The following is a 27,511-nucleotide window of genomic DNA, read 5'->3' on the forward strand; positions in this document are numbered from 1 at the left end:
ATGGCTTACACGGACTGACTTGTTTGGTTAGGGAGCTGCCTCAACTAGAAAAAAATTGTTTATGTGCCAACATTTATGAATTGTCATCTTTAAACTACTCGTCAGGGAATCTATATGAACTGGGAATTATGCTTCTCATGGTGCTTGTCATGTGAGTTGAAACTGATTTGTATTTAGCTTATTTTGGTCCTGTTCATTTGTGCCAGAAGAGCCTCCAATTTTGGGTATTTGGGAAGTGATAGTCCCTGATCTTGTTATTTCCTCTGTTGCCCTGGAAGCCCAGAGCTCTGAGTTCTATGCCCTTCTCAACCAGAAGACGAGGAAAGAAAGAGATAGTAAGTTTAAATAATGAGAAGTTTACAGGTTGTCAGTGTCTTGGGTGAAGCTTTGATGGGAGAATGCTGGCTCAGCTGAGTTTGGATGTTCTGAGTTTGGATGATGTAGTAATCTACAGAATTATTCATGATAATCATGCTATACTAGAATATCCTTTTCACTTTTGCTACCTCCGTTTAATCCTTTACAACAATCCTGTAAACCATCCACTGTCCCCATCTTTCAGGCAGGAGGAGACTAGATTATGACTCTGTGGTACCTTTGTCTGTGGTAATTCTCACTGACCACACACCGCATAGGCTTCAAAGAGAGCATTAAAGTTGAATTTGATCGGAGGACCCCCAATGGGGAGTTCAGAGTTATTTGTATTTTCCCAGGCTGCCTTTCTTGGCTCTCTACTCTACCTTTATACCTCAGGTCATTGCTAGAGATAATTGACAAATGGCTGAAACCACTCTCATAATAATGTGATAGCTAGAAGGTGTGGTCAGGGAGGAGAGGCCCACCTCATCAATGAAGATGCAAACACTTAGGGATGGAAAACCTCCTGTTAACTACAGCAACTCCTCCACGCCACCTTGGGATGGTGGTAAAGTAGGCCTCAGGGTGAGAGGAGTGAGGTGAAGTCCCTGGACAGACATGACTCTTCTCTCACACATATTCTGTTAAGATTCCTGACAGGAAACACTCTTTCAAGGAGGGAGACAAAATTTGAATATGTGGAATATTTGGAAAGTGGACATTGAAACAGAGCACCATGGTGAGCCTTTTTTCATTACTTAATGTGAGGATGAACGGCCTTGGTCACCAGCCACCCCTCTGCTTTTGCAGGGGACAGAGGAGCTAAGTCAGCTGGCTAAGAGACTCTGTCTCTCCCTGGGTTCATTATTCCATCTGTGGGTGTTTACACAGCAGTGGCTGCCCCTGGCCCTTTCCTAGACATCATCCAGACTGCTCCCTAGTCCTGGTGACATATCAGCAAAGTGTCTGACATGCGTTCATTTGGCCATGCCTCCCTGAGAACAGAGCATAGACTCAGAATGGCTCCAGCTGATGTTTCTTTCGTGGAGCGTCAGAGGGAAGTGGTGGGCTGAGGCGTGTCTTGGTTTATTTTTAGAGTGCTGGGATTGCTTGCTACGCATCTATGCTTGCAGTGTGAAGTCTGGCTCCTGGATACACATGATTCATAATGTAAAATGGCACTGAGCCATTCATAGCATCTCTATTTCACAGTAGCACTGTGATGGTCTCATGCCTCATCTGGGCCACTGTGTGCAAGAATGAAATGAAGGAGGCATGAATGAATGATTGAATGAATGCACAGATGGCTCTGGGAGTGAGAGGTGAATGTAGAAGGTGATACAATGCTGTCTTAAAGAGGGAGTCTCTTGGGAGTGATCGCTTTCTTGTTTACTGTTAAGAATGGCTAATGCGAAGCAACACAAAACTACTTACAATTAAACTGTGTGCCTTTCACATGAAAGCAATGGTTTTGCAAGGAGTGAGGTATCAGTGCCTTTTCCAGGCCCCTCTGGCCTCTGTAACTACACTGTTGAGACTTATCTAACACAGATGGAGCTGACACTACGTCCATGTGGATAGCATTTTGGCAGCTGTGTAAGTTCTGCCGAAAGGAAACTCCATGCAGTTCAAGAGAAGAGGGTTTCTTGTGTGAGGAAAGAGCAGACCTCCTGCAGCCCAAGATGGAGTCACAAGGAGCAAGAGAGCTTATGGAGGGAAGTGAGAGATTATATAAGGGGAGGGGTGTGGCCACCGCAGAAGTGGATGTAATGTCGGAGAATGGGGCAATACCTCAGACTGGGGGACCTCCCACTGCCCCCAGGCATGCCAGTTGCCAGGGTTACAGGCGCTGGATGGGGATTTTCGGGGGGGGGGGGGAAGAGCCAAAGGAAGAAGTCATTTTTTTCAGGTGGACCTAACAGTCTGGGCTTGCTTTCATTGATGCAAGACCTTGGTCTCTTGACAGATTGATGTTCATTTCTTAGCCAGAATGAGCCATTTAATAGAGTTTGAAATCTAAGAGTGAGTGGATCACATGGAGCCATTCTGATCATTTGTTCTTGTGAACTTACCATACATCAACCTCATGGTGAAGATGATTAAAATGTTCTGTGGCAATCTGCTGATGAAAGATGAGGGCCTCAGTCAGGGCCTTTTTATGTAGAGAAGTACATGTGACAATGGCATCTCTTAGCGATGGTTTAAATGATAGGGTTGTAGCAGCAAACTGTGCCATCTACCCTGTCTCTCAATTTTCTTGGTTAGTATTTTTTTTCATACAGGGTTTTCATAGGGGTGTTACCACATGTGTGTAATGTGCTGGCCCAAATAATTCCTTCTATTACTCTTCCTTATACTTTCTACCCCTTTCCAAACAATTTTTGTTGTTTTTTTTTGCCAGTCCTGGGGCTTGAGCTCAGGACCTGGACACTGTCCTTGGGCTTTCTCAAGGCTAGTGCTCTACCACTTGAGCCACAGTACCACTTCTGGCTTTTTCTTGTATGTGGCACCAAGGAATTGAACCCAGAGCTTTGTGCATGCTAGGCAAGCACTCTACAAGTAGGCCATGCTTCTGGCCTCTCAAACAATTTTTATTTAATAGGGTTTTCCATTTTCATATATGTATACAAAGTACATTAATCACCCCTACTCTTTCCTTCCCTACTGATTCCTATATCCTAAGGCTTCTTGTTTCATACTCAATGCCCTCTCTCTCAATGTAGATTACACATTAAAGAAAGAATTAATTAATTAATACCCAATTTCTACATAAATAAAACACCAAAGTAATTTATTAACAAATTCCCCTTTCCCCCACAAATATGTATATAATACTTACCTTGCCAGACCCCTGAAATGATTTAATTCAACTTCCCAAATAATTTTCTACTGAATTATTATTTATGGAGCTGTATTAACTCTTAAAATTCACATTGAATATAGCCTTCATGTGACAGATCCTGAGGCTTCATTCAGTAGAAATGAATTACTACCTATCTTTCATGGCAAGACACCAACATAAACCTCATGGATAAAAAACTGGAGCCATATGACAGTAGCTTAGGGAAAAATATTTCCCAAGCATGACCAAATTCTAGATGAAAACTAAAACCCCAATTTTAACATGTTTGAACACACATACACGATTGTGTGCAACCTCTTGAGAGGGGCAGGGAAGAAGAGCTAGAATAGCTGATGAGTTTTAAAAGCAAAATTCCAATTGAATTTCTCAGTTACTTTCTTCAAGAATGTTATGGTTATTCTGGAAGGAGAGGGGGTGTGGATTTTCAGCATTCCAGACACAGCAGTGCACCAGAAGTGCACCAGACTGACCAAGATGATGAGTAAGAAGACAAAGGACCAGAATCAGGAAGGAAGTCTCAGCACACGCATGCACACACACATACATGTGCACACATGTACACACATACATGCTCCCATGTATTTGATCAATTGGCCAGTTGATTTTGCTCGACATTTTCCCCTTGACCTTAAAAACAAAATTCCTCTGATGGGTTGGAAGAAAGAAAAGTTGGCCATGGAAAGAGACTTGGAATTTGAATTTATTTGTATTTGGTTATTTGAAATTTGATAGGGAAGGGGGGAAAACCAATATGGGTGGGGGGTGTGGGGGGGAGGGTAATGGGTACCAAGACATGTGAAAGGGTATCAATGTATATGAATTAATGCACCTTCCATCTGGCAAATATCATGTAACCCTTTTACTAATTACAATAAAAATTTTTTTCATATATTTTTTATTTTAATTAATAGAAGTGGTTACATTATATTCACCAGATAGAAGGTGCATTACTTCACAAACATTGATACTATTTCTCATGTCTTGGTCCCCATTTCCCTACCCTCACTCCCGCCCCTCATATTGTTTTCCCCTCTTTCCTATCCTATTTCAAATAACCAAATAAACATATGTATAATATATCAGATAACAAGGTGAAATACTGTAACAATATAAGATAACAAAGGGACAGCAAAAGAGATGAGAGATAACATAGGACATTAAGAACAACAATCACTCATAATATGGCTTTTGTTTCTATATCCTGGAGGTCCGCTCATTTAGCATCATACTATATGGCCTTATGTATCTAGGTTTTGCTCTATTGTAAATCTCTACTAGGAGAGCCCAAGGTTTCTACTGATTATGACAAATGAGGGAAACCATTGAGCCTATGTTCCTTTGAGTCTGGCTTACTCTTAATATGATTTTTTTTTCTAAATCTTTCCATTTCCTTACAAATGGGGCGATGTCGTTCTTTCTGACAGCAGCATAGAATTCCATTGTGTATAAACACCACATCTTGTTGATCCACTCATCAACTGAGGGACATCTAGGTTGGTTCCATATCTTTGCTATGGCAAATAGTGCTGCAATGAACATCATTGTGCTAGTGGATTTAGTCTGTCCTTGTTTCTGGACGAGTGGGTAAATGCCAAGTAGTGGAATTGCTGGGTCATAGGGAAGCTCTGTGTGAGACTTGGAATTTTCTAGCTTGATTTTCTGCTGAGAGGCTGGTGAATACCAAGTCAAGGTATGCTTTCTGTCCTTTGTGCCATAGGCTTTGAGGAGCCAATAGCAGAGAGTTTTCATTTGTGCAGTTGACAACTTCTCCATGCAGTTCAAGGAAGTCGCCATGTGGCAGGAAGAGCTAACGCTGCCTGTCAACTTGTCCAGAGATATTGCTGAAGCACTGCCTGGAGATGGAGCTGTGGTGATGGAGGGTGTGCGTTGTATGGCTCCATTAACTCTGCAGTCATGCAGCAATGGCACAGTAAAAGCAGTCACCTCCCGGGGTGTGAACCGGGCCTGAGGTTTCCTGTCTCCTTCCTCTCCTTCTTCTCTCCCTGTATCCTCAGCTTTCTAAGGTGAAGGCATTATCTTCATTCCCCAGCTCTGCTTCTTTTGCTCAGGTGGTGGAAATAGGAGAGGAAATTCCAGGTGGCAGAAAAGTTCTGACACTCTCTCTTTTACTATTCTACATAAGTATGTGAGATTATGAGCAGCCCCCTGCTGTATAGATGGGTTATTACGATGATCACTTGGCATAAATCTGATAGACCTCCACCTGCGTAGTGCAGTTCAGTGCAGAGACCAAGGATGCTCTCCATGCCTCCTTCCTTGAGGACAGCAGTGCAGGTTGTCTTATAAGCACATTTGGGGGCATCTGTTGGCAATGAAACAGGTACAACTCTGTGCTGGGATGGAGAAATGCACAGGAAACCTCCTACAAATGGAACAGCTTCTGTGATCCCCATATCCTTGCATGTGCAGAAATAAAAGAGGAAATGAGCTGGCTGAGGTAATGCTAATCAGAGGATCAACCAGCGTTGTACAGCACCCTGCAGCCTGTGCCAAGGCAGAGGTCAGAGTCAAGGACAACCTTGCATCCTGATTTATGCTTTTCTTAGGTGGTTTGAGGCCACATCTCAACCAGCAGCTGAGCACACTGTTACACATCTGTCATCCCAGCCACAGGGAGAAGCATGAATAGGAGGGTAGAGGTCCAGGCTGGCCCAGACAAAAAGAACCTAATTCAAGTGACAAAGGTCTGTCATTGTGTGAGGATCTGAAATCAAACCCCAATACTGTGACTCTCTCCTAATCCCCTCCCCCAAAGAACTCCTCCAGACTGTTAAGACCAGTGACTCCTGGGCTGGGAGACAGCTTTACCTCCCAGAGGTTTTTGATGATTTCTCCAGACATCTGGGCTGTCCCACACCCATAGTAAACAGCACACCTCCAACCCAAAACACTGCTCCTGCTGAGGGCCTGAGATCTGGCTTGGAGCTAGTAGGTAGATTCAGAGTTAGTTAAAAAAGAATTAAGGGGCTGGGAGTTTAGCCTAGTGGTAGAGTGCTTGCCTAGCATGCACGAAGACCGGGATTAGATTCTTTGGGACCACATACATAGAAAAAAGCCAGAAATGGTGCTGTGGCTCAAGTGGTAGAACACTAGCTTTGAGAAAGCCCAAGGACAGTGCCCAGGCCCCAAGTTCAAGGCCCAAGACTGGCAAAAAAAGAATTAAATTAGCATATGCTTAAAACTAAGGAATGACAAGGATATAAAACAAACTGGGTGCTAGTAGCTCATGCCTGTAATTCTAGCTACTCAATAGGCTGAGATCTGAGTATCAACGTTGGTAGCCAGTCAGGGCAGGAAGGTCCATGATGTTATCTCCAATTAACCACCAAAAAAGTCAGAAGTGAAGCAGTGACCCATGTGGTAGAATGCTAACTTTGAGTAAAAAAGCTCAGGGACAGTATCCACGCCCTGAGTTCAAGTCCCTGGACTGACATAAAAAACAAGCAAACCAACAAAAAGCAACCTGTTTGGATTATGAGTACTTGGCTGGGAGGCCATGGAGAGGATAAAGGAGGGTAAATATTTAAAGTATTGAAAACACTTGGTGTACATGTCTGAGAATGGAACTACAAAGCTTGCTGAAATTGGTTTGGGATGGAGGCAGGGGGTGTAATCAAGGTGGCATTGTATGCTTATATAGAAATGTCAAAATGAAACACATTGTATAACTAATTGATACCAACAGAAATGTGGAAAAATTACTCACAAAAACCTCCTAAACAAAGAAATATAAAAAGAAATGGAATCTTTTCTTTCCACCCAGAGGTTGACACCAAACAATGTACCCCAATCCACCTGTGTGTTTTGAAGCCTGTGTGTGATCCTTTCTATCACGAAGATTCACCACTGTTTAAACATCCCAGTTTTCAAATATTTAGTTTTTTTTCAGCTGTCACAAACGGCCCTGCAAGGAGACTTCTCATACATAAATATTTATGTTGTTTGTTCACTCTGCAGCTCAGTGACTCACCCTGAGCCTGGAGCGGACCGGGCATTAGTAGAGGTCCCTCCCCGCTGCTGAGCTGCTCCCACTCGGCACCCACAGTGCTGGCAGGACTGTGGCCAGTTCCTCTGCCTGCCAGGCCTATTTTACCTCCAGTCCTGCAGTGAAGTCCAGATGACTCAGAAAACGGAGTGCCAGGGTGAGGCTGAGTGGAGGAAGGCAGGAAAGCTTGGCATAGGAGCCAGGTGCAGCATCAAGAGACTCCGATGGCCTCACTTGCAGGCCTGGGCCTGGAACTGGGACCAGACTGGAGGCCAGGCAGGAGGTTCCAAGTTGGTCTCCTCTCTGCTTGGTTAGTGTTGAGGATCAGGGAGCTCTGACCAGATTTTCAACACCGTGATTGTTTCTGCTGCCCATGTGCTTGTCAGAAGAAAGAAGGGACAATGGATGCAAGCTGTAGTATATAACAAGTACCAGAAAGTAGTAAGGGAAAGGGCAGATGTAACTTGCATCTCCAGAATTTTCTTCTGTAATCATAGCCTGGGAATCCTTTGCATTTTCGCTGTCTGCTGAGATGGATCTTCTAATTTTTCTTATTGTCTGACTCCTTATATTTTATTCTTTGCTCTAGTCTGGATCATTTCCGCGATCTATAATTGCAAATTTATTTTATTTTATTTTTGTGCCTTTTGCTTTGGACTTTGATCATGTTGAATCCTTTTCTCAGATACATGACACTCATTTCTATCCATCATTATATTCAGAACCATTAAAAGCTAATGGCCAGGGCCAGGAGCATTGCGTCGTTGTTGAGTGTTTGCCTAGCATGCACGAAGTGCTGGGTTTGATTTCTGGTATCATATACACAGAAAACAAGCCAGAAGTGGTGCTGTGTGGCTCAAGTGGTAGAGTGCTAGCTTTGAGAAAGCCCAAGGTCAGTTCCTAGGCTCTGAGTTCAAGCCCAGGAATGGCAAAAAGAATAAAAAATATGCTAATAGCCAGCCCTGTCTATGTGGGTGGCCTTTCTCGTACAGGATATCTGGGGTATCATCATGGATCCATGTTCTAGATTAAGCAGGGCACAGGAGGTGTCCAACCAATGTGATCTGAGGTCATGGAGAAGATGACAGGGAAGGATCTTCCTGTCCTAATGCTTTAGGGTGTGCAACAGTCCAGCATTGTGTGGAAGAGTCCAGAAGTCTAAATATGCAACAACCATTGATGGTCTTGGCCAAGAACCATGTCTTGAGTGTCTTGTCATTCATTCCCAGGATCCCTCGTGGGAGGGGAAGTTCTCTACATGGTAGAACTACTTTACATCTGTGTTTGAGACAAGGGTTGACCTCCATTTGGGACCATTTCCTAAAAGAATGTAAAAGAAGGAAAACCTCCACATGTTTTGATTTGCCTCCACGGTGATTTGCCTTGATTTCCCACCCTTTGGGGGCTTCTGGGTGAGAAGCCACATTGTATGTGACTGACCACTGACCATGCCATGCCAGGATTTTGCCATTCAGAACATGAGGCTCTTAGGGCGGGTTTGTTCAATTCTTTCTTTCCCTATAGCACTTCTGCTCAAGTTCTGGCAGAATGTGAGTTTTCCTTCCAAGTCTGGCCCCAGGTGGGGAAGGAGGTAGGGACAATAAAAACAGAGTCAGATGCAAGAACACATGTTCGTGAGTGGACATGGGTATATGTGTATCAATGGGCACACGTGTGTGCGTCCATATGTGTGAATGCATGCACATGCACATATGTCAACACAGCTGTGTGTCCATACAGGCATCATTTCAGGTTCTGATTGGTGTTGGGTCCAGCCTGCACCTTCAGGAAAGCGAGCAGGCTTCAGATGAGTCAGTTTAGACAGAGGGGAAGGAAGGTCAGTGTCTGACCTCCAGGTGGTATAACATTGAGTATTTATATGATTTTCTGAAAAGCTGAAGTGACACATCATCTTACCAAGACATGGGAAAGGGTATCAATGTTTATGACATAATGGACCTTCTATCTAGTGAATATAATGCAACCCTTCTATTAATTACAATAAAAATACATGGAAAAAACCATCATCTTCCCTTTTCTCATAACTCAGGAGAGGCTGGCAACCCAAAGCCTGTGGTCTCTGCATGGGCAAAATTCAAGGGACAGCTAAGTTATGGCATTGTTGACTAATGGGGCCACCAGGCTTATTTTCCTAGCAGACACAGCAGAAGAGTGTGGTGAAACACCCTGAGGTTTGATGGAACAAACGGATATGCTGATTTCCCTCCCCTTCTCCTCCCTTCCTCCTTCTCACCCTCTCTTTCTCCTCCCTCCCCTTCTTTACTAGGAAAGTCAGGAGCTTTGTAGGGCTGTTTCCAGCCATGGGCACGGCACATTACACACGTAACTGTGCATGTGCCGATAGTCCATAGTGGGGTCTGGAAAGCAGGGCTGTGAAAGGCCAAACAGCCACTTCAAGTTGGTGTTGTGGCCATGACATTACCAGATTGAAGGTCAAGAGACCAGGTGGATTGAGTCAGGTTTTAGGAAGATCAGAGTGAGCCCAGGGGGAGGGACAGGAAGGGGCCTCTGAGCTGCCAGAACAGGGGCAAAGGCATGCCAGTTGGTACGTTGGACAAAGTGAGAATGACTGAACCTTCAAAAGTTAGGAGAAACAGAATAGAGGAACAGGCATGGATGGACTCAGTGTGAGATCCTCTCTCTCTCTCTCTCTCTCTCTCTCTCTCTCTCTCTCTCTCTCTCTCTCTCTCTTTCTCTTTCATATTCTCATATAGATCAATTCTGGTTCAGGACCAATATCAGATCTCAGATTAGAATAATCCTTTTATGTAGCAAGAAGCTATATTATTGGCATAAGACAGAGTGGGATATTTTCCATAGCACAGGAAAACAACATTTCAAGGCATGTGTCAATTGTGTATTATCATGTGATGATGTTTACTGTCTTATTCAATTCTCAGAACAGTCCTTCAAGACCAGTTTAGAGCCAGTTTAGCTTTGAGAGGCAAGATGTGAGGTGTATCTGATCTTAGGTGTATTGAATTCCTAAGCCTGGATTCATTCTACCATGATGAGAATTAAGAAGATGGCAGGGTGGATTTGTGGCCTATTTTGGCAACACTTTAAGCTCTCCATGGACCTGCCACAAAAGTTTCATTTTGTGTATGTTTTGTCATTTTATGTTATCCCACTGCCTTTATCTCCTAGTGCCCTCAGATGTGGGCTTTGGAACACATTGTCTCAAATCACAGATGTGGCCTCTTCCAGCTTCTGTTGAAGTGCTTTGCCTGCTCCCTGACAAAGCTCAGGCAGCTACATGGAGCTGGCTCCTGAGTTACAGTGGGAAAGCAGCTGTGGCCAGGATGTCCACTGAAGATGGACCGTGTTTTAGAGGTTAATGATAAAGTACCCTCCAAGTTCAAGCTCTCAGATGTGGCCAGGCTGAGCCACCCTTTTCACATGAATCCAGCATTCCTATGACTTACTCAAGCAATGACTGTTCTTAGGATTCCAGTCAAGCATTCTATGTAGCTTACTATGGTGGGCCACCAAGGCCTGAGTGAGGGGGTAGATGCCAGGTTGCAGAGAAGCCAAAATCATTTGGTACACTCGGGACAGACATATCTGTGTCTCTCACACTTTTTGTCAGCTGCCCGTGGCTGCCTGCCCTTACTGATAATTTCTATGGCCCTTGAGGGTGGTATAAATATCCAAAGGCAGTTTGGTAGAGAATAGATTCCCCTCTCCTGTAACTCCATGCAGTATAGCTGGAGGTCACATAAGGTTGCTGAGCTGGTGGTGTGGGGTGGGGGTGAGACCAGGTTGATGGGAAGATGGAGATGAGGCAGAGAGGGGGCAGGTCAGGGAGCTTCTGTAGGACACACACTGTGGACAGGACCTCGGTGGCCTCTGTGGTGGTGGTGGTCCTGAGGTGGGTTCTTAGACAAAGTGAGTGGGCATATCCACAGCGCAGGACTCTGGTGAGTTGTCCTGTTAGCAGTTTCTTGAGCCCTTTGAGGTGATTTCCTCATCTAGCTCATAGCATATACCGTCCTCCCTTCCACAGCCATGGTTTCTTAGTTGCCCTGAAATAATGGACACAACTTGCTTAGCAATAGAAAAGGAAATTACATAGCTTCAAGTAGTGAAATAAAGCCACACACCCTCCACTACAGCTAACACAGTACTCTGTATCTCTTTTCTGTTCTTTTTTTTTTTTTAGAAAATATAATTTAACTTTTACTTTTTAAGTAGTTGCCATTCAACAAAGTACAACGAATCTTGATCACCCTTTTCCCCTCACCCCTCCTCATTCCATCCTTTCTGTCAATTTTCTTAGTTTTGCAGGATATGCATTGAATCTTATGAGTGAATTTCCCCTCCTCTCTTGGTTCATCTTCATCATCCCTTCACCCTGCCCCCTCCCTCTTTGGAGCACTCACTTTCTGGTGTTTACTTTATTGGCGTGTAAGTTAGCCTTTCTAAGAAATTGCACAATTTAAGTTCTCCCCCGACTCTACCATATTTTGTTTAGTACATTTGTGTACACTTGGATTCTACCCTATACATTTCTATATTTATATATTAATTCTAGCTTCTATATACAAGAGAAAACATACATCTTTTGTCTCTCTGGGCCTGACTTACTTCACTTAACATGCTTTTTTTCCAGGTCCTTCCATTTCTTTACAAACGATATAGTACCATTCTTTCTATGGCTGAGTAAAATGTGTGTGTGTGTGTGTGTGTGTGTGTGTGTGTGTGTGTGTGTGTGTGAGAGAGAGAGAGAGAGAGAGAGAGAGAGAGAGAGAGAGAGAGAGAGAGAGAGAGAGAGAGAGAGAGAGAGAGAGATTTCTTGGTCTATTCATCCATTGAAGGTCATGTGGACTAATTCCATACCTTGGCTATGGCTGCTGCAGTGAACATGATTGTGCAAGTGACTTTTTCTATAGCCGTATTTGCAATCTTTGGATAAATTCCACTCTAGGGTGTTATTTTTCCAACAAGTGTCTTGGGGGGACTTGGGGAAGGATGATGGGGGAACTCTGATATGGCCTTTGCACTGTGCTGGGTGGGATGATGCCTCTAAGGTATGTGTCAGCAAGCTTGCCGGGCACTGTGCTGGGTGATGTATCTGTCAGGCCTGGAGCTAGGAACTGGTACCACTGGAAGCATTTCTACCCTAGGAACCAACAAATGCTGCAAACCAGAGCTTTGGCCCAGATCTCCAGCCCAGAGATAATGGTTCAGCATTTACCAGCTTACCATTGCCATGGGACACTGGCAAAAGAGAGACCACACGGGTACACATTACTGTCAAAGGATGAGGGGCAGATTTTGATTTTTGTCCTTTTATTGGGGCTTTATCACTTGTGTCACAGCTTTGCTTCCTCCTTCAGTTCTTTTCTTTTTCTTGCCAGTCCTGGGACTTGAACTCAGGGCATGGACACTGTCCTTGAGCACTTTTGCTCAAGGTTAGCACTCTATCATTGAACCACAGCACCACTTCTGGCTTTTTCTGTGTATGTGTTTCTGGGGAATTGAACCTGGGGCTTTGTGCATGCTAGGCAAACACTCTACCACTAGACCACACTCCCAGTCCTCCTTCAGTTTTTAGTGACCATCTTGTCCTTATTTGCCCCAGACTTGGGTTTAGAATGAAAATCTCAGTAACCCACTCAGCAGGACAGGCAGGTTACTTGGACATCCTTAAAGCAGCTGGGGTGACAGCCATATTTTGAGGTCAGATGACACCTGCTCTAGTTTACAGATCTCATTTGGAAACTGCTTAGCTTCTAAACTTTCCTTTTTGGAGAAATAAAGAAGAGAAAGTGAAGCCCAGCACTGGTGGCTCATGCCTGTAATCCTAGCTAATCAGGAATTTGAGATCTGAAGGTAGTGGTTCAAAGCCAGCACAGGTAGGAAAGTATATGAGACTTACTAATTTCCAATAAACTACTCAGAAAAATCTGGAAGTAGTGCTATGGATCAAGTGATAGAGTGCTAACCTTGAGCAAAAGAGCTTGAGAACAGTGTCTAGGCCCTGAGTTTAAGCCCCATGACCAACAACAATAAAAAAATCATGATCATGAAATCTTTACTTTTTTTTTTTTTTGCCAGTCCTGGGCTTGAGCTCAGGGCTTGAGCACTGTCCTTGGACTTTCTCAAGGCTAGAGCTCTACCACTTGAGCCTCAGCACCACTTCCGGCTTTTTGCTATGTATGTGGTACCGAGGAATCGAACCCGGGTCTTCTTGCATGCTAGGCAAGCACTTTAACCACTAGGCCAAACTCCCGGCCCCTGAAATCTTTACTTAATAGGGGAAAAAAAGCTGGGTGTAATGACATGCATCTATCATCCAAGTGATATAGGAAGAATAAACAGGGAATCACTGTCCAGGCTGGCATGGGTAATAAGTGAGACCTTATCTAAAAATTAACCAGAGCAAAGGGGCTGAGGTGATGGCTCGAATGATAAAGTACCTGCCTAGGAAGTGGGAGGCCCAGAGTTCACTTAGCATCCTGCTAATGTGCAATAACATTTGCTTTACAAGAATATTGTTTTCCGCCATCTTAGATTGCTTTTGTTTTCCTATTTTTAGGTGCTAAACATATGTCACAGTGATACTTCAGAGTAGGGGCTGCCTCCCTGCCTCCCTTGTCAAGCAGAAGGCTGTGGCAGGGCACCTCAGGTTTACACTTGATTTTGTCCACAGCCGACAGTTTGGCATTTGCCTGCCAGCCTGTGCCAACCAGGAGTTGTCTGTGATGTTTGTGGCCGCGTGCTCTTGATGTCAGATTTGGTCATCTGCAGTTGTCTCTCCAGAGCTTCCGCTTTAGAAAGCCACAGCATTTAGTGGTAAGCACGGTGGTCCAGGAAACTGACATGCAGGAAAGCAGAAGGTATCTGTCAGGCTTAGCCACCAAGGTCAGGGCAGGACAAAGGGAGTGCACCACAAGCTCACTTTACCAAGGTGAAATCAGATGGAAAATTGCACACTGAGGTGCTGCTCCTCTGCTGGCTCAGACAGGAAAGGAATCATCTTCACACGTGGTGTCACCTGTGTGGTGCCACTCCTATCGTGGTTTGAAGGTGTGGTGAGGCAGGCAGTAGGCTTCCAAGGCCCCTTGAATGCAGGGGCAGGGGCAGAGCACATGTCTGGGAGCCTTAGCCAGAGTTCCTGTCTTTCTTCATATACCACGTACACTCCTGTCCTTAGCCATGATTTCTGCCCCTGCTGGGCCTCCACCACTCTGCTTGGCTAACAAGGCGTGTCCTCCTGCTTGGCTTTCCGTACTGCACCTGTCCTCACTCTGTTCAGGACATTACAGCGGGTCCCCACCCTCTTTTCCACTCTGAGTAAAAGGCAGTGTCTCTGGGAACAGGGGATGGGGTAAGTTCCTTGCCACCCACACATGATGGGTGGCAGCTTCCATGGAATTGCTCAGCCTTAAAAAAATCAATGAAATTAGAAGACTTAGAGGATGGCATATTACACAAAGTAAAGTAGACTCAGAAAGACAAGTAAAAGGAGAGAGATGACAAGAAAGTAAGAGAGGAACCATCAGGGAAGCCCAAAATAATGGCAGGGGTGGGGTGGGGTGGGGAGAGAGGATGATGATGCGTAGATCAAACACAATAGGTACATGTATGCAAGTGTCATTAAACTCATTAAATCTGTAGAATTAATGTGTGTTAATAATTACAATAGTGATCATAATTTACATTCTTACATTATAATTTAAACCCACGAATGTGTATAGTGTTCCCTTGCAGGGAAGCTGGTGTTTACTAAGCACAGTGCCCCTTTTGAAGCATTCCAATGTGCTCTTTGTAAGTCATCTTCTTTTAGTTTGTGTAATTTTTCTCTCTATGCTAAGAAAAGCCCGCTAGAGTAGTGTTGTGAAGTGTGCACATGTGAGGAAGTGGCTGGGTCCTCTTTCCTGGGTCCAAGGACTTCCTGACAACACATGCAGATTCCCAGCATACCCCAGTACACTGTCCACAGCCTTCATTCAAATCAAGGTGGGAGGGGCTGAACCCTTAAACATGTCTGGAACCCCAGGGTTGGTGTGCCAGATCAAGCCTCCTGAAAGAAAGCTTTTTATAATGGAAATGCTGAAATGATCAGGAGTGGAAAATGGCCTTTGTTTGGTGGTAGAGTGGAATCCTTCAGCTTCCTGGGTGGTCAGAGACAAGTCTGAGCATGCCAAGGCCATCTGAGTCCCTGGAATTTGCCACCCTGGAGCAGGCTGGGGTGAATGACAACGCCACAAGTGCAGGCACAAGTGTTGGGAATGCTTCCTTAATCTGTGGCAACCCAGAGTCCATGATGTGGCCAGGGGCCCACACAACCCCCTCCAGTACTGTGTAGAATGCTGTCATTCTAGGTCCTGACTTGGGAGGTCCTTGGAGAGGATGTCTTGGCTGCAGGTAACTTAAGGAGTACTGTCCACGTGCCCTTATCTTTATTTTTGTGGTCAGTAAAGAGGGTACCAACCATTCTTTTCAGCTCTTAGCATCTGAGGGTCTCTCTTCATTTCTTGCACCTCAGGAATCTGAAAGAAAGAAAAACTAAATGGAGGGAGGGAATGGGTAGGGGCAGTTGAAAGGTTAGGAAACAGGAAGAGAAATGGATCTATCCTGCTGCAGTGAAGCGAGCATGAAAATATGTAGAGGCATATGTTTAAGCAGACTCCCCTGCCCTTTAGCAGAGGAAGGAAAAAAATATATTGTTAGACCAATATAAGAAATGAACTGTGGTGTTCCAGGGTTTCTCTGGGTAAAAGATCTACAGCTTTGTCTACCCAGGCTCAGCTCTGCCAGCATGCCTGACTTTTGTCACCCAAACCTCCCAGAGGACAGTGTCACCTCTCTGGAAAGACTGTATAGTGTGGACCCCCCCGGGGTGGTCCTTAGCACCCCCTCAGTGGCATTCTGAAGGTTTCTGCAGGCCTGCAGATGAGTGACTGACACGGTGCCCATCTGGAGAGCTGCAGGGCCCTTTCCAGTTTGGCATGTCTCTGCCAGCCATTGTGACTTTGAATCCTCAGTCTTGTGTGGAGGTCTTAGCTCCCTGGTTACAGCACGTGGCTGGTGGGATGCTCAGACTCAGATCTGAGAGACAGGGGTACCCAATGAAGGCCAGGAACAGGCTCTGGCTCCAACCCAATGCTTCTACTTGCCCTGTGGGCATGAGCAGGTAGCTATCGTTACCACGTGAGGGCTCCACAGGGGATCAGCTGGCATTGAGGGAGACACATCTGGCCTATGTTGGCCATGTGCATCACTGCCTGAGCTAGTACGGGAAGCAGTGCTTATGCGTGTGGACAGACTGGGATGGAATTCATGCTCTGGCTCACCCATGTTAAAACTGTCCTTTCAGTAATGGGATGGCTCTGTCTATGCATGGCCTTTTAGAGCTGAATTTGACAACTCCTAAATTACCCAGGTAGCTGAGAAGTGTGTCAGCACGGCCTCTATGTATTGCAATGTTGGCAGTTTTCCTTCAGCCACCTTTATCTGCTGGGGACAGGAAAGATCTCTTCTTTTGGTGTCCCTGGAGAGAAGTCAGTCTGTGATTTGCTCCAAAATGGTCCTTTACTTCGAAGGTGAAAAGCATATGAGCCACAGCTCTTCCACCTGGGTTTCTCTTCTCAGCGTCTCCACCCACAGCTTCTTTTCACCATTTCACCAGTGATTCAAGGCAAGAGAGCTGGCAAGAGAGCTCTGCTGAGGTGAGGTCATGGCTGTGGTGTAGGCAGGGATTATCCTGTGCGTGCAAACACCCAGCATGGCCTTGGGAGCTCAGGAGTTCCTAGCCTCAGGAGCTGGGAGAGCTGGTCCACTTGGAGAGGTATGGATCTATGCCACAGTTAGTTATTAGCAGCTGGGATAAATAGAGGCTCTTCATTGAAGTAGGGATACTGTTGTTTTGCTGGTTTTTAGAATAAGCAAGAGAGAGACAGAGACAGACAGACGAGAGAAACAGACAAAAGTTTAATCACTGCAATTGTCAGAAGTCTTTCTGTTTGCTATACTTAGTAGGCTTTTAAGGAGTGATTTTTCTTCCCTCCTTTCTGTTCTGTTTACAGCCCTTTGTGATGATGCCTTTATTAATAATATTTTCAGAACTAAGATAGTCACATAGTAGCTAAGATAGAACTTAAAATAGTAACTAAGATAAATGCATTTTCTGTAAATCTGACCATGAGGTTGTTTGCAAATGCAACAGTGATCAAATAAACCTCTGACATTACTTGTAGTCAATGACTAGCTCTTTGTCAACAGATTTTCACAAAGTTTAAATTTTGTTATGAAATGTGCAGAGGTCACTCATTAGAAGTTCCTCTCTCGCTCACTAATCCCAGTGTGGTGACAGAGAGAGACGGCTTCAATGATTAGTGAATAGAACACAGGGCCACAAATCCGCAGGAAGAGTAAGCACCTCCTGCAGTGCTTAACATTGGTCTGGAAGAATGATGGCACAGAACTATCTAGTTATCAGTAGACGTCCTCACGTGAAGAGACTTCCCTTGTGCTATTTGAATGGATGTGGCACGAATATTCCTTGTTTTAGGTGGAAGGAAGGGAAGTATGAAACAAACTCATTCTTATTTAGAGACTGGTTGATCCTGAGGGTCTATTTGCTTTGCCCATCCTGAGAGCAGAATGAGTGTGACTGCGTCGAGGCTCTTTTCAAGGACTCAACATCTTTTTCAGTGCTGTGGAGAAAATTCCTAAGTGCTTCCTGAGTCTCATTGCAGAGATTTTCCCCCACTTTCTCCCTAGTCAAGGCTGTGGCTGGGTAAAAGCCATGTGGGATGAGAAACAACCCCCGTCTCCCGTCTCCCCTTGCTTCAGAATGGTTCTGGAGGACTTCAGGCCATTTGAGAGTCCTTAGCTGGGATTTGCTTTATGTGAGAGAGTCATTTTTAAATTATGTCCAGGAGCCACTGGCTCTTGCCTATAATCTACTCAGGAGGTTGAGATCTGAAGATCTTGGTTTAAATCTAGCCTGGGTGTGAAAGATTCTTATCTCCAATAAACTACTCAAAAAAAAAAAGCCAGAAGTGGTGCTGTGGCTCAAGTGGTAGAACACTAGCCTTGAGCAAAAAAGGATCAGGGACCATGCCCAGGCCTTGAGTTTGAGCCCCAGGACTGGAAACAAACAAACAAACACCATTGGGTCCAGTTTTCATTTCTCTCCACAAACCCCACTCGAGGCTTAGAGGAGCCTGGTCGGGTCTCAGAAGTCAAAATCCATGCACACTTCCCCACCTCGGATGGCTCTGGCCATGTGTATGTGCAAAGAATAGTGGATATATTCAAGGTTCTCTGGTTCTGGTTTATTAGCAAGGATTAAGAAAGCATATGAATGGAAGGGATTAATCACACTTTATTCTTTTATATTCCCGGGTTTTCAACATTCATGCCTTTCTGGATATTACAGGGACCAGGCAGTCACTTCAGAAGTTCCCAAGGACAAATTTGAAAACATTGTCATCAGTGGTTAAAATCTCTCAGTCCCTGCGCACTGAACCACACAGAAAGACGTATTTTACTTATCTGGAGGGTGCAGAAAAGCACGTTGCCTGCCAGGTAGTTGGAAGCTAGCCCTCTGCCCTGGGAGCTGCCCTGGACAGTGCCTGCAGCCTCTCTCTGAAGTCCTGAATCTGTTGTTCCAGGTCTGGTTGAAGGTTCACTTGTTTCCTTATCTCTTCTGTGCTCTGGGTTTTATGTGTCAGTGTTTAAACTTGGGATCTTAGAGCTAAATTTCCTACTCCTCTGAGGAGTGCCCAGTGCAGCAGCAATGGACTGGGCACCGTGACATCTCCAACCTGGACAGCACAGCACAGTGGATACAAACCTCCACTGGGAGGGAAGGTCTCCTCCACCCACACCTGGACCTCTGCTCTCACCTGTGCCCCACCCCTCCCTATATCTACTGCTCATGGTACCTGCTCTTTTTTTCTCTCAGAAATACTCTGTTCTACTTGTTACCTGGACAACTTGTTGTATAAGTCTAGGTTCAGGTGTCCCCTGCTCATGGAGGTCATCCTTAATCACCTGGGTGGATTAATGAGGGCTGCCCAAATTGCATCCCTCCTTTCCCCCTGCTCCTCTTCCCCCTATCCTCCATCAGAAAGCAGTGCAGTTCTCCCTTCAGAATCAGAGATACTCAGGGAGGCTTCAAAACAAAGACAGGAGCCATGCCACACCACTCTGAAGGTCCAGCTTTTGCCTCCTCCTTCTGGATACTTGTACTTGCTCTCCCTCGGCCTCTGAAGGAAGCCTAAGCTGACCATGTGCAGAGACCAAGTGGAAAGATCACATGCAGAGAAGACCAGGTGGAGGGACCACATGGAGGGACCACATGGAAGGGCCACGTGGAGCTTCCACGCAGAGAAAGAGAGAGAGAGGCCCTACCAGCACTGGACATAGGAGTGAAACCATGTCAGCTGTTGTTGCCCCAGTTGCCTTCTGACAGAGCTGCTTGAGGGCCCCGACACTATCAGCAAAAACACAGAATTAAAGAGAGAAAAAAAATGGTTGTTTTTAGCCACTAAGTTTTGGGAGTGGTTCATTGGAGAAAATCACCCAGCTGAAATGCCACCCTACTTATAAATAAGTTCCAGCCCCATGGTTCCTTGCCCTGGAGTGTGTTTGTTTTCTTTTCAGCATGCCTAACTTTTACAGTGAGGTATCCATGGTTTCATCACTTGCTCACTCTCTAGCTCTCTAGTGAGACTGAAGTCACAGTGCAGAAACCTGGACATTTTTATTTTTTTAGGACTGGGACTTGGAACTCTGTATCTGCCACCTTCTCTCATGGGCTAGTGCTTTACCAATCTAGCCATGCTTCCAACCCCAGGACATTTTTGTTGTCCTTGGGTGCCTTGTGTTATGGAATGCATATTCTAAGTAAGGTGAGCACTCTGCAAAGGCTTGTTGATGAATGTTAAAAATGCCCAGCATTTCATTGTTGAGGTCTTTTCTCTCCCGAGGCAGAGATAAGAATTTTCAAATCTTTGTCTTCAAATTCACGGATGGTAAATGTTCTCACAGCAATGTTTGTGAATCCTTCATATGCTGCTTTGCAGATCACAGGTCCAGCTTGCATTGATTACAACCCACCCTACAAATTGTAATGCACCCCACTGGCAAGACCATAGAGGAAAAAAATCCTAAAGTTAACTCTGGAGCCCTAGACCCCACAGGGCCTGCATGTCCGGTCTCTCCGACCTCTCCATTACAACACACTCTGTGTCACTGTCATGAGTCAGGGTGACAGCAGCACCTCCCTGCTTGGAGTTTCTTTCTCAGGAGCCCTTGGCCTGTACTTTTGGTGGGCAATTCCTTCTTTTGCTAAGCCAATCATGGAGGAAAATCTTAGGGGGACATGAATCATTGCTGCTGGAGCCTGGGTTGATAGTCTGGGAGAGGTAGAGCCTCTGTTCTTCATTTCTCCATCCACTCTGACAGCTATTTAAAACCAGGCCTGGGGCAGCAGTTCTCCACATTTAAATGTGCTTCGTGCAGAGGGGAGGGATTCACTGATTTATGGACATTTGGGTCAGAACTTGGCTTACTGTAGCATCAGCAGTTTTATATGAACAGAAATTTCAATTTCATTAGTTCTGCCAAGTTAATTCTGCTAGCTTAGCAGAGGCAGAGTGGCCACAGGGCCAGGAGTTGAGAAGTGGCGGGCCACTTCTCTCTGCCTGAGAGCTGGGGGACCATAGGCCAGAGGGAGGGCAGCACCTCAGTTCTAAGCCACAGATGCATGGCAATAGGATGAGTAATAAAAATATGTCACTCACGTTAGGGCTGTTTGGAGGGGCTAGTGTGGTGCTTTGCTATGACATGATTGAGAAAGAAACCCGTTACTGCATCTGTTTATCAATATAATGGCTCCTCAGTTTATTGCTGAGGTACTCTGTCCTCTTCAGGCTACTGTACAGTGTCCTGGTTTCCTTCTATGAGCCTTGATGAGTGGGATATGGAAAAAGGGGGCTGAAGGTTACAAATCTCCAGTGTTCAAGGCACTCTCCTGGCCCCTTGGGGCAATGTTCCACAAGGAAAGGTATGTGTCAGGAGTCCTTGGTGTCAGTGACAGAAACCTGACTCAAACTAGCTTAACATTATGAAACAAACAAACGGGGGAAAGGGCATTTTTGGCTTCATATAATTTCATAGTACACGTATGGTTTGGCTTCAGGTGTAGTGGGATGAAGGGACTCCAAAGGTCTTTTCTACCATTTCCCATTGTTTCTCTAGGCTTTCTCTGTCTCTTTATTGATGCCATTTTTTTTTCTGTTGTGTCTTCTCCACCGGGGTAAAGAGAAGGTCAGGGCCAAGGCAGTATGAAGCCTATGGTTGAGGACAAGCTGATTTTCTTCAAGCACTTTCTCCTAAATGCCTTCGTTAGGCATTTAGAGTCCATCCCTGACCCCGTGCCTCCCCCTATTCTAGATCATCATTATGGCAATCTGTCTCAATCTACCCCCCAGCTTCCACACATCCACCTTCATGGTCCAGTTCAAACGTCACCTCCACCCTGGACCTGGTTTCTCTGCCATGTGACTGGGGTCCCCTCTGCTTGTGGGGCAGCCTGGCTCTTCCAGTCTGCACCATCCTACTGGTCTTGTGATTCGTCTGCAGGGCCATGGTGTGGTCCTAGGCAAGGGCTGGGTTTGAGAGCTGCTCGGCCACTGACTAGTTGTTTGTCTTGACAGGAGTTATCAGTGATGACTGAAATCTGATGAAATGAGCCAAACTACCTGTGCCAGGCTGGCCTGCTGCTCAACATGGTAGCTGTTGCTCACTGAAGGGATGGTGTCTGCCATTGTTACCACAACTTATGAGCTCTGAGAGATGGAAGAGGTCACCCTCATGTCAGCAAAAGCCTGAATTCTGTGTTTGTGTGGAATAATGTAGCTTCTTCTTGAACTCCTCGGAGAATAATGTGTGCCCACTATGCTCAATGCCGATGGCTTAGAGGTTTGCTAGCACTGAGGCTGTGTAACTATGTGTCTATTAGAGGATATATATATATATATATATATATATACACATGTTTCTGTATATATGTGTATACACACATATATAATGTGTGCAAACATTTGTGTATGTATGGGTATGTAAAATTTAGTAGTGTTTGGCCATGTGAGATTTCCTAAAGAGTCTTGACTGGAAACTGACTTGGAATGGAAATTAATTTCCAAGGCAAAGTTGTGTGTGGCATTGTGGCCTTCTTTGACCATTTGTTTCCGAGTCAGTTTGTACCTGTGTTTTGTTGCTTCCATGCAGTATGCTAGTAGTATTGCAATTTTCAAGCCTGCCTTGTTTGAGATGGATAAAGAGAGAATAAACCCCCAGTAAAAATGTGGTATACCTGAAAACAGTACTATTTTATAGACAGAGGAAAACTTTCTGATATTGGTTAGAAAGAACCTGGATTCAGGAGGAAGGCTGTTTGATAGTACTATGGCCTCAGTTTTTTTTCAATAAACTGGGAGCAGTGGGCACTCAGAGATGAGGCGAGGGCTGGACAGTGTCTCTGGGATCTGATAAGCCCTCTTTCTATCCAGTCAGAGCAGCTCTGACTTGAGGATCCAAAGCCAAGGTGTACGTTGGTAAGCACTTATGAGATGTTATTTGAAATAAAATATGCTGTTGCTCAAAAACCTTCAAATGAAATTATCTTTCAGGCCTTTTCCTGTTTGAAGGATCTTCATTACTCTGACTTTAATAAAGCAAAGATATATATATTTTTTGTTTTGTTTTTGCCAGTCCTGGTTGAGCTCAGGGCCTGAGCCCTGTCCTTGGACTTTCTCAAGGCTAGAGCTCTACCACTTGAGCCTCAGCACCACTGCTGGCTTTTTTCTATGTATGTGGTACCGAGGAATTGAACCTGGGTCTTCATGCATGCTAGGCAAGCACTTTTACCACTAGGCCAAACTCCTGGCCCCAAATTTATGTTTTTGAAAGTCAACTTTCTACTGTTGGTTTACATTTTCTTTTTCTAAAATGAAGCAAAATGTTCTTTTAGAAACTTTTGAAGTTTATTTCTCTCTCTCTCTCTCTCTCTCTCTCTCTCTCTCTCTCTCTCTCTCTCTCTCTCTCTCTCTCTCTCTCTCTCTCTCTCTCTCTCTCTCTCTCTCTCTCTCTCAAGTTCTTGCCTTCTCTGTTGTAATCAAAACCTCACCAGCTGGGACAGGTCCTAGGCATGTAGTGGGGTGGGAAGGGTTTTGTGTCCTGCATCACTCCCTTTCCTTCCATCCCAGGCCTTTTGTCATGGAAACCACCACGTAGTGGGCACATGTGTTCAGTGGTAGTCACCTCTCCTCAGCCAGTTCTCTCCTAAGGCCTAAGGGTGGAGTAGACACAGGGAATCTTTTTGCTTGGTTTCTTTACTTTGCAGAGATTGGAAAAAGTGAACTTCATGGAGGGGGACACATTTGTACAGGCTGAGATTATAAGCCTTCACTCAGGGTCTGGCCATCTCTAGTTTGTTCCCTTTCTAGCAGGGAACCCCTGGTGCTTTGAGATTCTTATTGTAGATGGAACGCGAGTGTCTCCATGGGGACATAGATCAGGGGAAGTCTGCGGCTGTGTGTGGTACATGTGTGCTAGTGGTATTTCTTTGCTGCACCTCCATATTGAGACTGCAGGCTGCACCGTGTGGGCCTGCCCAAGGAAACACGGTATCTGCAACCATGTGACCACATCTGTCTCCAGTCCCCCAAGCAAGCTGCTGGAGTAATTCCTGCTTTTGCTGTCCGGTTCCCCAGGCATTTAGTGGGTGATTGCCTTTCTTCTCACAATTGAACTCCGCACGACCACATTGGTTGTTTAATGTCATCTATGTCTGGCGATAATGCCTGAAGTCCTGATGGGTGGTTTCCAGAGCTATGTTGCAATGTTAAGGACCAACATTAATGGAGTGACTGTGAGTGGCAGGGGTGTCCACCAGAACTTTTTGTGGGCTCTTTGGAGCCTTCTCTGTTGGGTGACCAGAGCTGAGTGTGCCATCCTTATTCACTCACCTAAAGTGGGAGTCTGGCAAACTTGTCATTGCACTTGTCATTGTCACATGAGGGGAACTTTGCTTGATTAAGGAAGGAAAGTAGAGCCCATCTTTACTTTATCTTACCTTTGGGAAGCAAGCCCCGAGTCACTTGATGGAAAGAGAAAGAATACTGGGAAGTGTGGCTCAAAGACACCTGACCTGTCCAGGAGGCCGTACCTGGCAGGCCATGTGTGCTGCACGGCAGGTCCTCAGGAGCCTCCATCCCCACAGTGGGGCTGGCCGGGGAAGGGACCATCCCTCTTTGAAGGGCCTGTGGTGACCCCTTCTGTGTTGAGAAGACTCCAAGCAGTTTGGGCACTGACGGGAGGGCTTTGGTTTTTGATTCTATCTCCGGCTTTGTCCCTGGATCTCTGCTCTCCTGTCCTCTCCTTCCCTCCTTGCAACTCCATGCCTGCTCCCTTCCCCAGGGGGTGGGGGGACACCCTGTGTTGACATTGCCACCAACCTCCGGAACCACCCAGGGAGGTACGCCTCAGTGGCCAGCCGCGCGGGGACCCAGGCATGGGGACTCTTGCCTCTTGGTTTGGAATTTTAGCTCTTCTTCCCCCAACCACCCCGCTAGTGGAAAGCTCTGCCCAGAAAACTCCGCGCGTCTTTCCGCTGCTGCTGTGCCCCAGTTTGCGCTCCTTTGGGGGTTCGTGGCCTCCTCTTTGTGGGCTCCGCGCGCCCAGGTTTCTTGATGTGGCGCGCGGTCCCCGGAAGCAGTGTGGCACGGCCGGGGACGCGGAGTGTGGGTGCCGGGCGGGGAGTTGGTGGGGTGTGGACAGTGGACTGGTCCCCGTGCGCGGACCGCCGCTTTTCTCACTGGGCAGCCTCCTTGCCTGCCCTCCCTGCCGGTAAGTGAGAGAAAACTGGGGTGACGTGGGAGAGAGGGGCGGGGGCGCGGGGCGGCGCTGGGGCGCGGTCCGGGTGCGCCCTCCCTGCCTGCGCCCCCCGGCTCCGCTCCGCGCCCCTCCGCGCTCACCTCCCGGCCCTGCCTCTGCCTCTCTCCACACCCACCGCGCCCCTGCTCCAAACCCCCAGGGGCGCAGGGCCACCTCCGCGCCTTCCTGGCTTTGTTTAGCGGAAGAACAGGAGCCGGCCCGGAGGAGCGCGCTGCCCACCCCTGCCCGGGCATCCCCGCGCTGGGTACCGCAGCCTGGACCCCATCCCTGCCCGGGCACCGCGCGGTCCCCACCCCTGCCCTGGGCCAGGCCATGGCCGCTCCCAGCCGCGGCTTCCAGGGTGCGCCGGGGGCCGGGGGCCGCCTCCAGCCGTGCCTGCTGTGAGCCCCGCGGCGGGTGCTCCGAAGGCTCCGCGGAGACCAAACCCCCAGACCAGGCTGAGCGCCCACCGCCAAACTCTTCCTGCTTCACCCCAGTGAGAAGCGGCCGAGATGGAGTCCCCGACCAAGGAGATCGAAGAATTCGAAAGCAACTCTCTGAAATACCTGCAGCCGGAGCAGATCGAGAAGATCTGGCTGCGGCTCCGAGGACTGTAAGTACACCCCCTGCCCCCCACTTCTACGCCCCTCTTCTACTTTCCCCATCACCCCAACTCCTTTAACCTGGCCCAGCAAGTTCCACACCTGCTCTGCTAATTGCAGTCACTGCTACCTGCCTGGGACACAGTACCCGGCTAGCCAAGTCCTTCTGTGTTGGGGTTCTGGGGGGGGGGTGCACCCCTTAGATAAGTCATGGTTCTAGCTCTAGAGCAAGGAGCTGTTTCTGGCTGTTCAGGGAGAAAAGTTTGGGGAGCTTGATCAAGGACTCTTAGAGTTTTCCTTTGAAAACCGCTTGGAACCACTTTGTGACTTTGTGACTTCCTAACGGTTCTAACGCAGTCCTCCTGGAGGCTCCTTCTCCCTCTTCCCAGCTGCATTCAGCATCTGATAGTCTCTGAAGAGTCTTCCTAGCAGAGAAATGCTTACCACGAGAAGGGCTGTTTGGGGGCAAAGCTGAGGTTAGAAGCCGGGATGGAGTTTTCCTAGCAGTATGGGAGATGCAGACAAGTATCTGAGCTGCTGGCTCAGAGCTGAGCCGGAGCTCTAGCTGGACCGATAGGAAGAGATGTCTGAATTTTGGTCTCCCTGTCAGATTGGGTTTGGTTTTGGGGTACTGGCTTAGTAGGAGTGATCTAAATGAACCACTGCTACCATCATTAGAAACTATTGATTTCCCCTCTGGTCACTAAGCAGCTCCCAAAGACACTTACATGACTTCTGTGAATCACAGAAGCAGCAGATATTTGCCAGTAGAAATTTAGTGTTATTGAAAAGAACAGCTTTTCTCTATAAGTTCTGTTCCTACTAGGACAGAGTTGAGAAAACCAGTTCCTTGTCTGTTTTGTTGCCACCATTGTTTTTGAACACACACACACACACACACACACACACACACACACACACACACACACACACAGTAAAACCAAACAAATTCAAGAGGCGTTGACTGATCTAACTGAGCCGAGCTATCCCAACAGGATGGTCCATATCTCAGGGGAAGCAATAGTGTGTGCTTCTTTTAGGGGACCCCCACGGAAAGGTGCAATCTATAATAGCCTTTCTACCAGGAACAGCAGTGAGCTTCAGGACCTCATGAGAAACCATGCCAAATATTTTGATGTTTGACTTGTCTGGCTGCTGCTGGTGAAGCTGTAAACTTATTTGGAAGTTGTATCTGGCCAGCAGACTCCTCTGACAGCTCGTGAGAGCTGTGTTGATGGGAAGCTCATGTTCATTGCCCTGAGAATGATGTCTGACAACTCCGTGTAGCACACAGAAAGTTTGTTGTGTTTACAAAGCCTGCGTGTGGGATACTGCGCTCAGGCTAGAGTCTTCCTCTTCCAGGACAGAGGGACTTGCTAGCACACTCTGAGGACCTCTCTGGCTCTCTGGGTGCTTCATAAGTCAAAGCCATGTCAGGAAGCTCGTGGCAACATTCGGGCACATCAACAAAGCTGAGTTGGGAGTGGAGTGTGAAAGCATTTAGCACTTATACCTCACTGTCTTGTAGCTTTCTCAGCTTCCTCTCTCTGAGTCTTCTCTCCTTGAGGCATGGTGCCATGATGTAGCCACTGTTTAATTTTTTAATCTCTTCTATCCACCATGTCCAAGAGAATCTGATATTTTGAGCATGGCAACCACAAGTAGACTTTTCCACTTTTCCTGTGGTAGCATGTTCCTTCACAGCTGCCCTAAGCCATCTTATCAACACTTTCTAATGTGAAATACATTAGAAATACATTTCTT

At 46.4% G+C, this 27,511-nt stretch overlaps 1 protein-coding gene across 5 annotated transcripts in view; it reads left to right on the top strand.

Moving 5' to 3' along the window:
• The window catches only part of Pde1c (phosphodiesterase 1C), a 213,462-nt gene that overhangs the window by 20,961 nt on the left and 164,990 nt on the right, over window positions 1-27,511 (top strand). For 3 of the 5 annotated variants that reach the window (XM_090332681.1, XM_090332678.1, XM_090332679.1), the window contains exon 1: window positions 25,321-25,758. The exons of 1 other annotated variant lie outside the window; for it this stretch is intronic. In XM_090332681.1, the coding sequence (XP_090188807.1) occupies window positions 25,658-25,758 (101 nt within the window). In that variant the 5' untranslated portion in view covers window positions 25,321-25,657. Of the gene's footprint in view, window positions 1-25,320; window positions 25,759-27,511 lie in introns of those variants that run through there. One more of the 5 variants, XM_090332677.1, reaches the window with a different exon arrangement.

Source organism: Megascapheus bottae, chromosome 5, assembly GCF_031878675.1.
Source record: "Megascapheus bottae isolate mThoBot1 chromosome 5, mThoBot2.hap1, whole genome shotgun sequence".
NCBI classification, from domain to species: domain Eukaryota; kingdom Metazoa; phylum Chordata; class Mammalia; order Rodentia; family Geomyidae; genus Megascapheus; species Megascapheus bottae.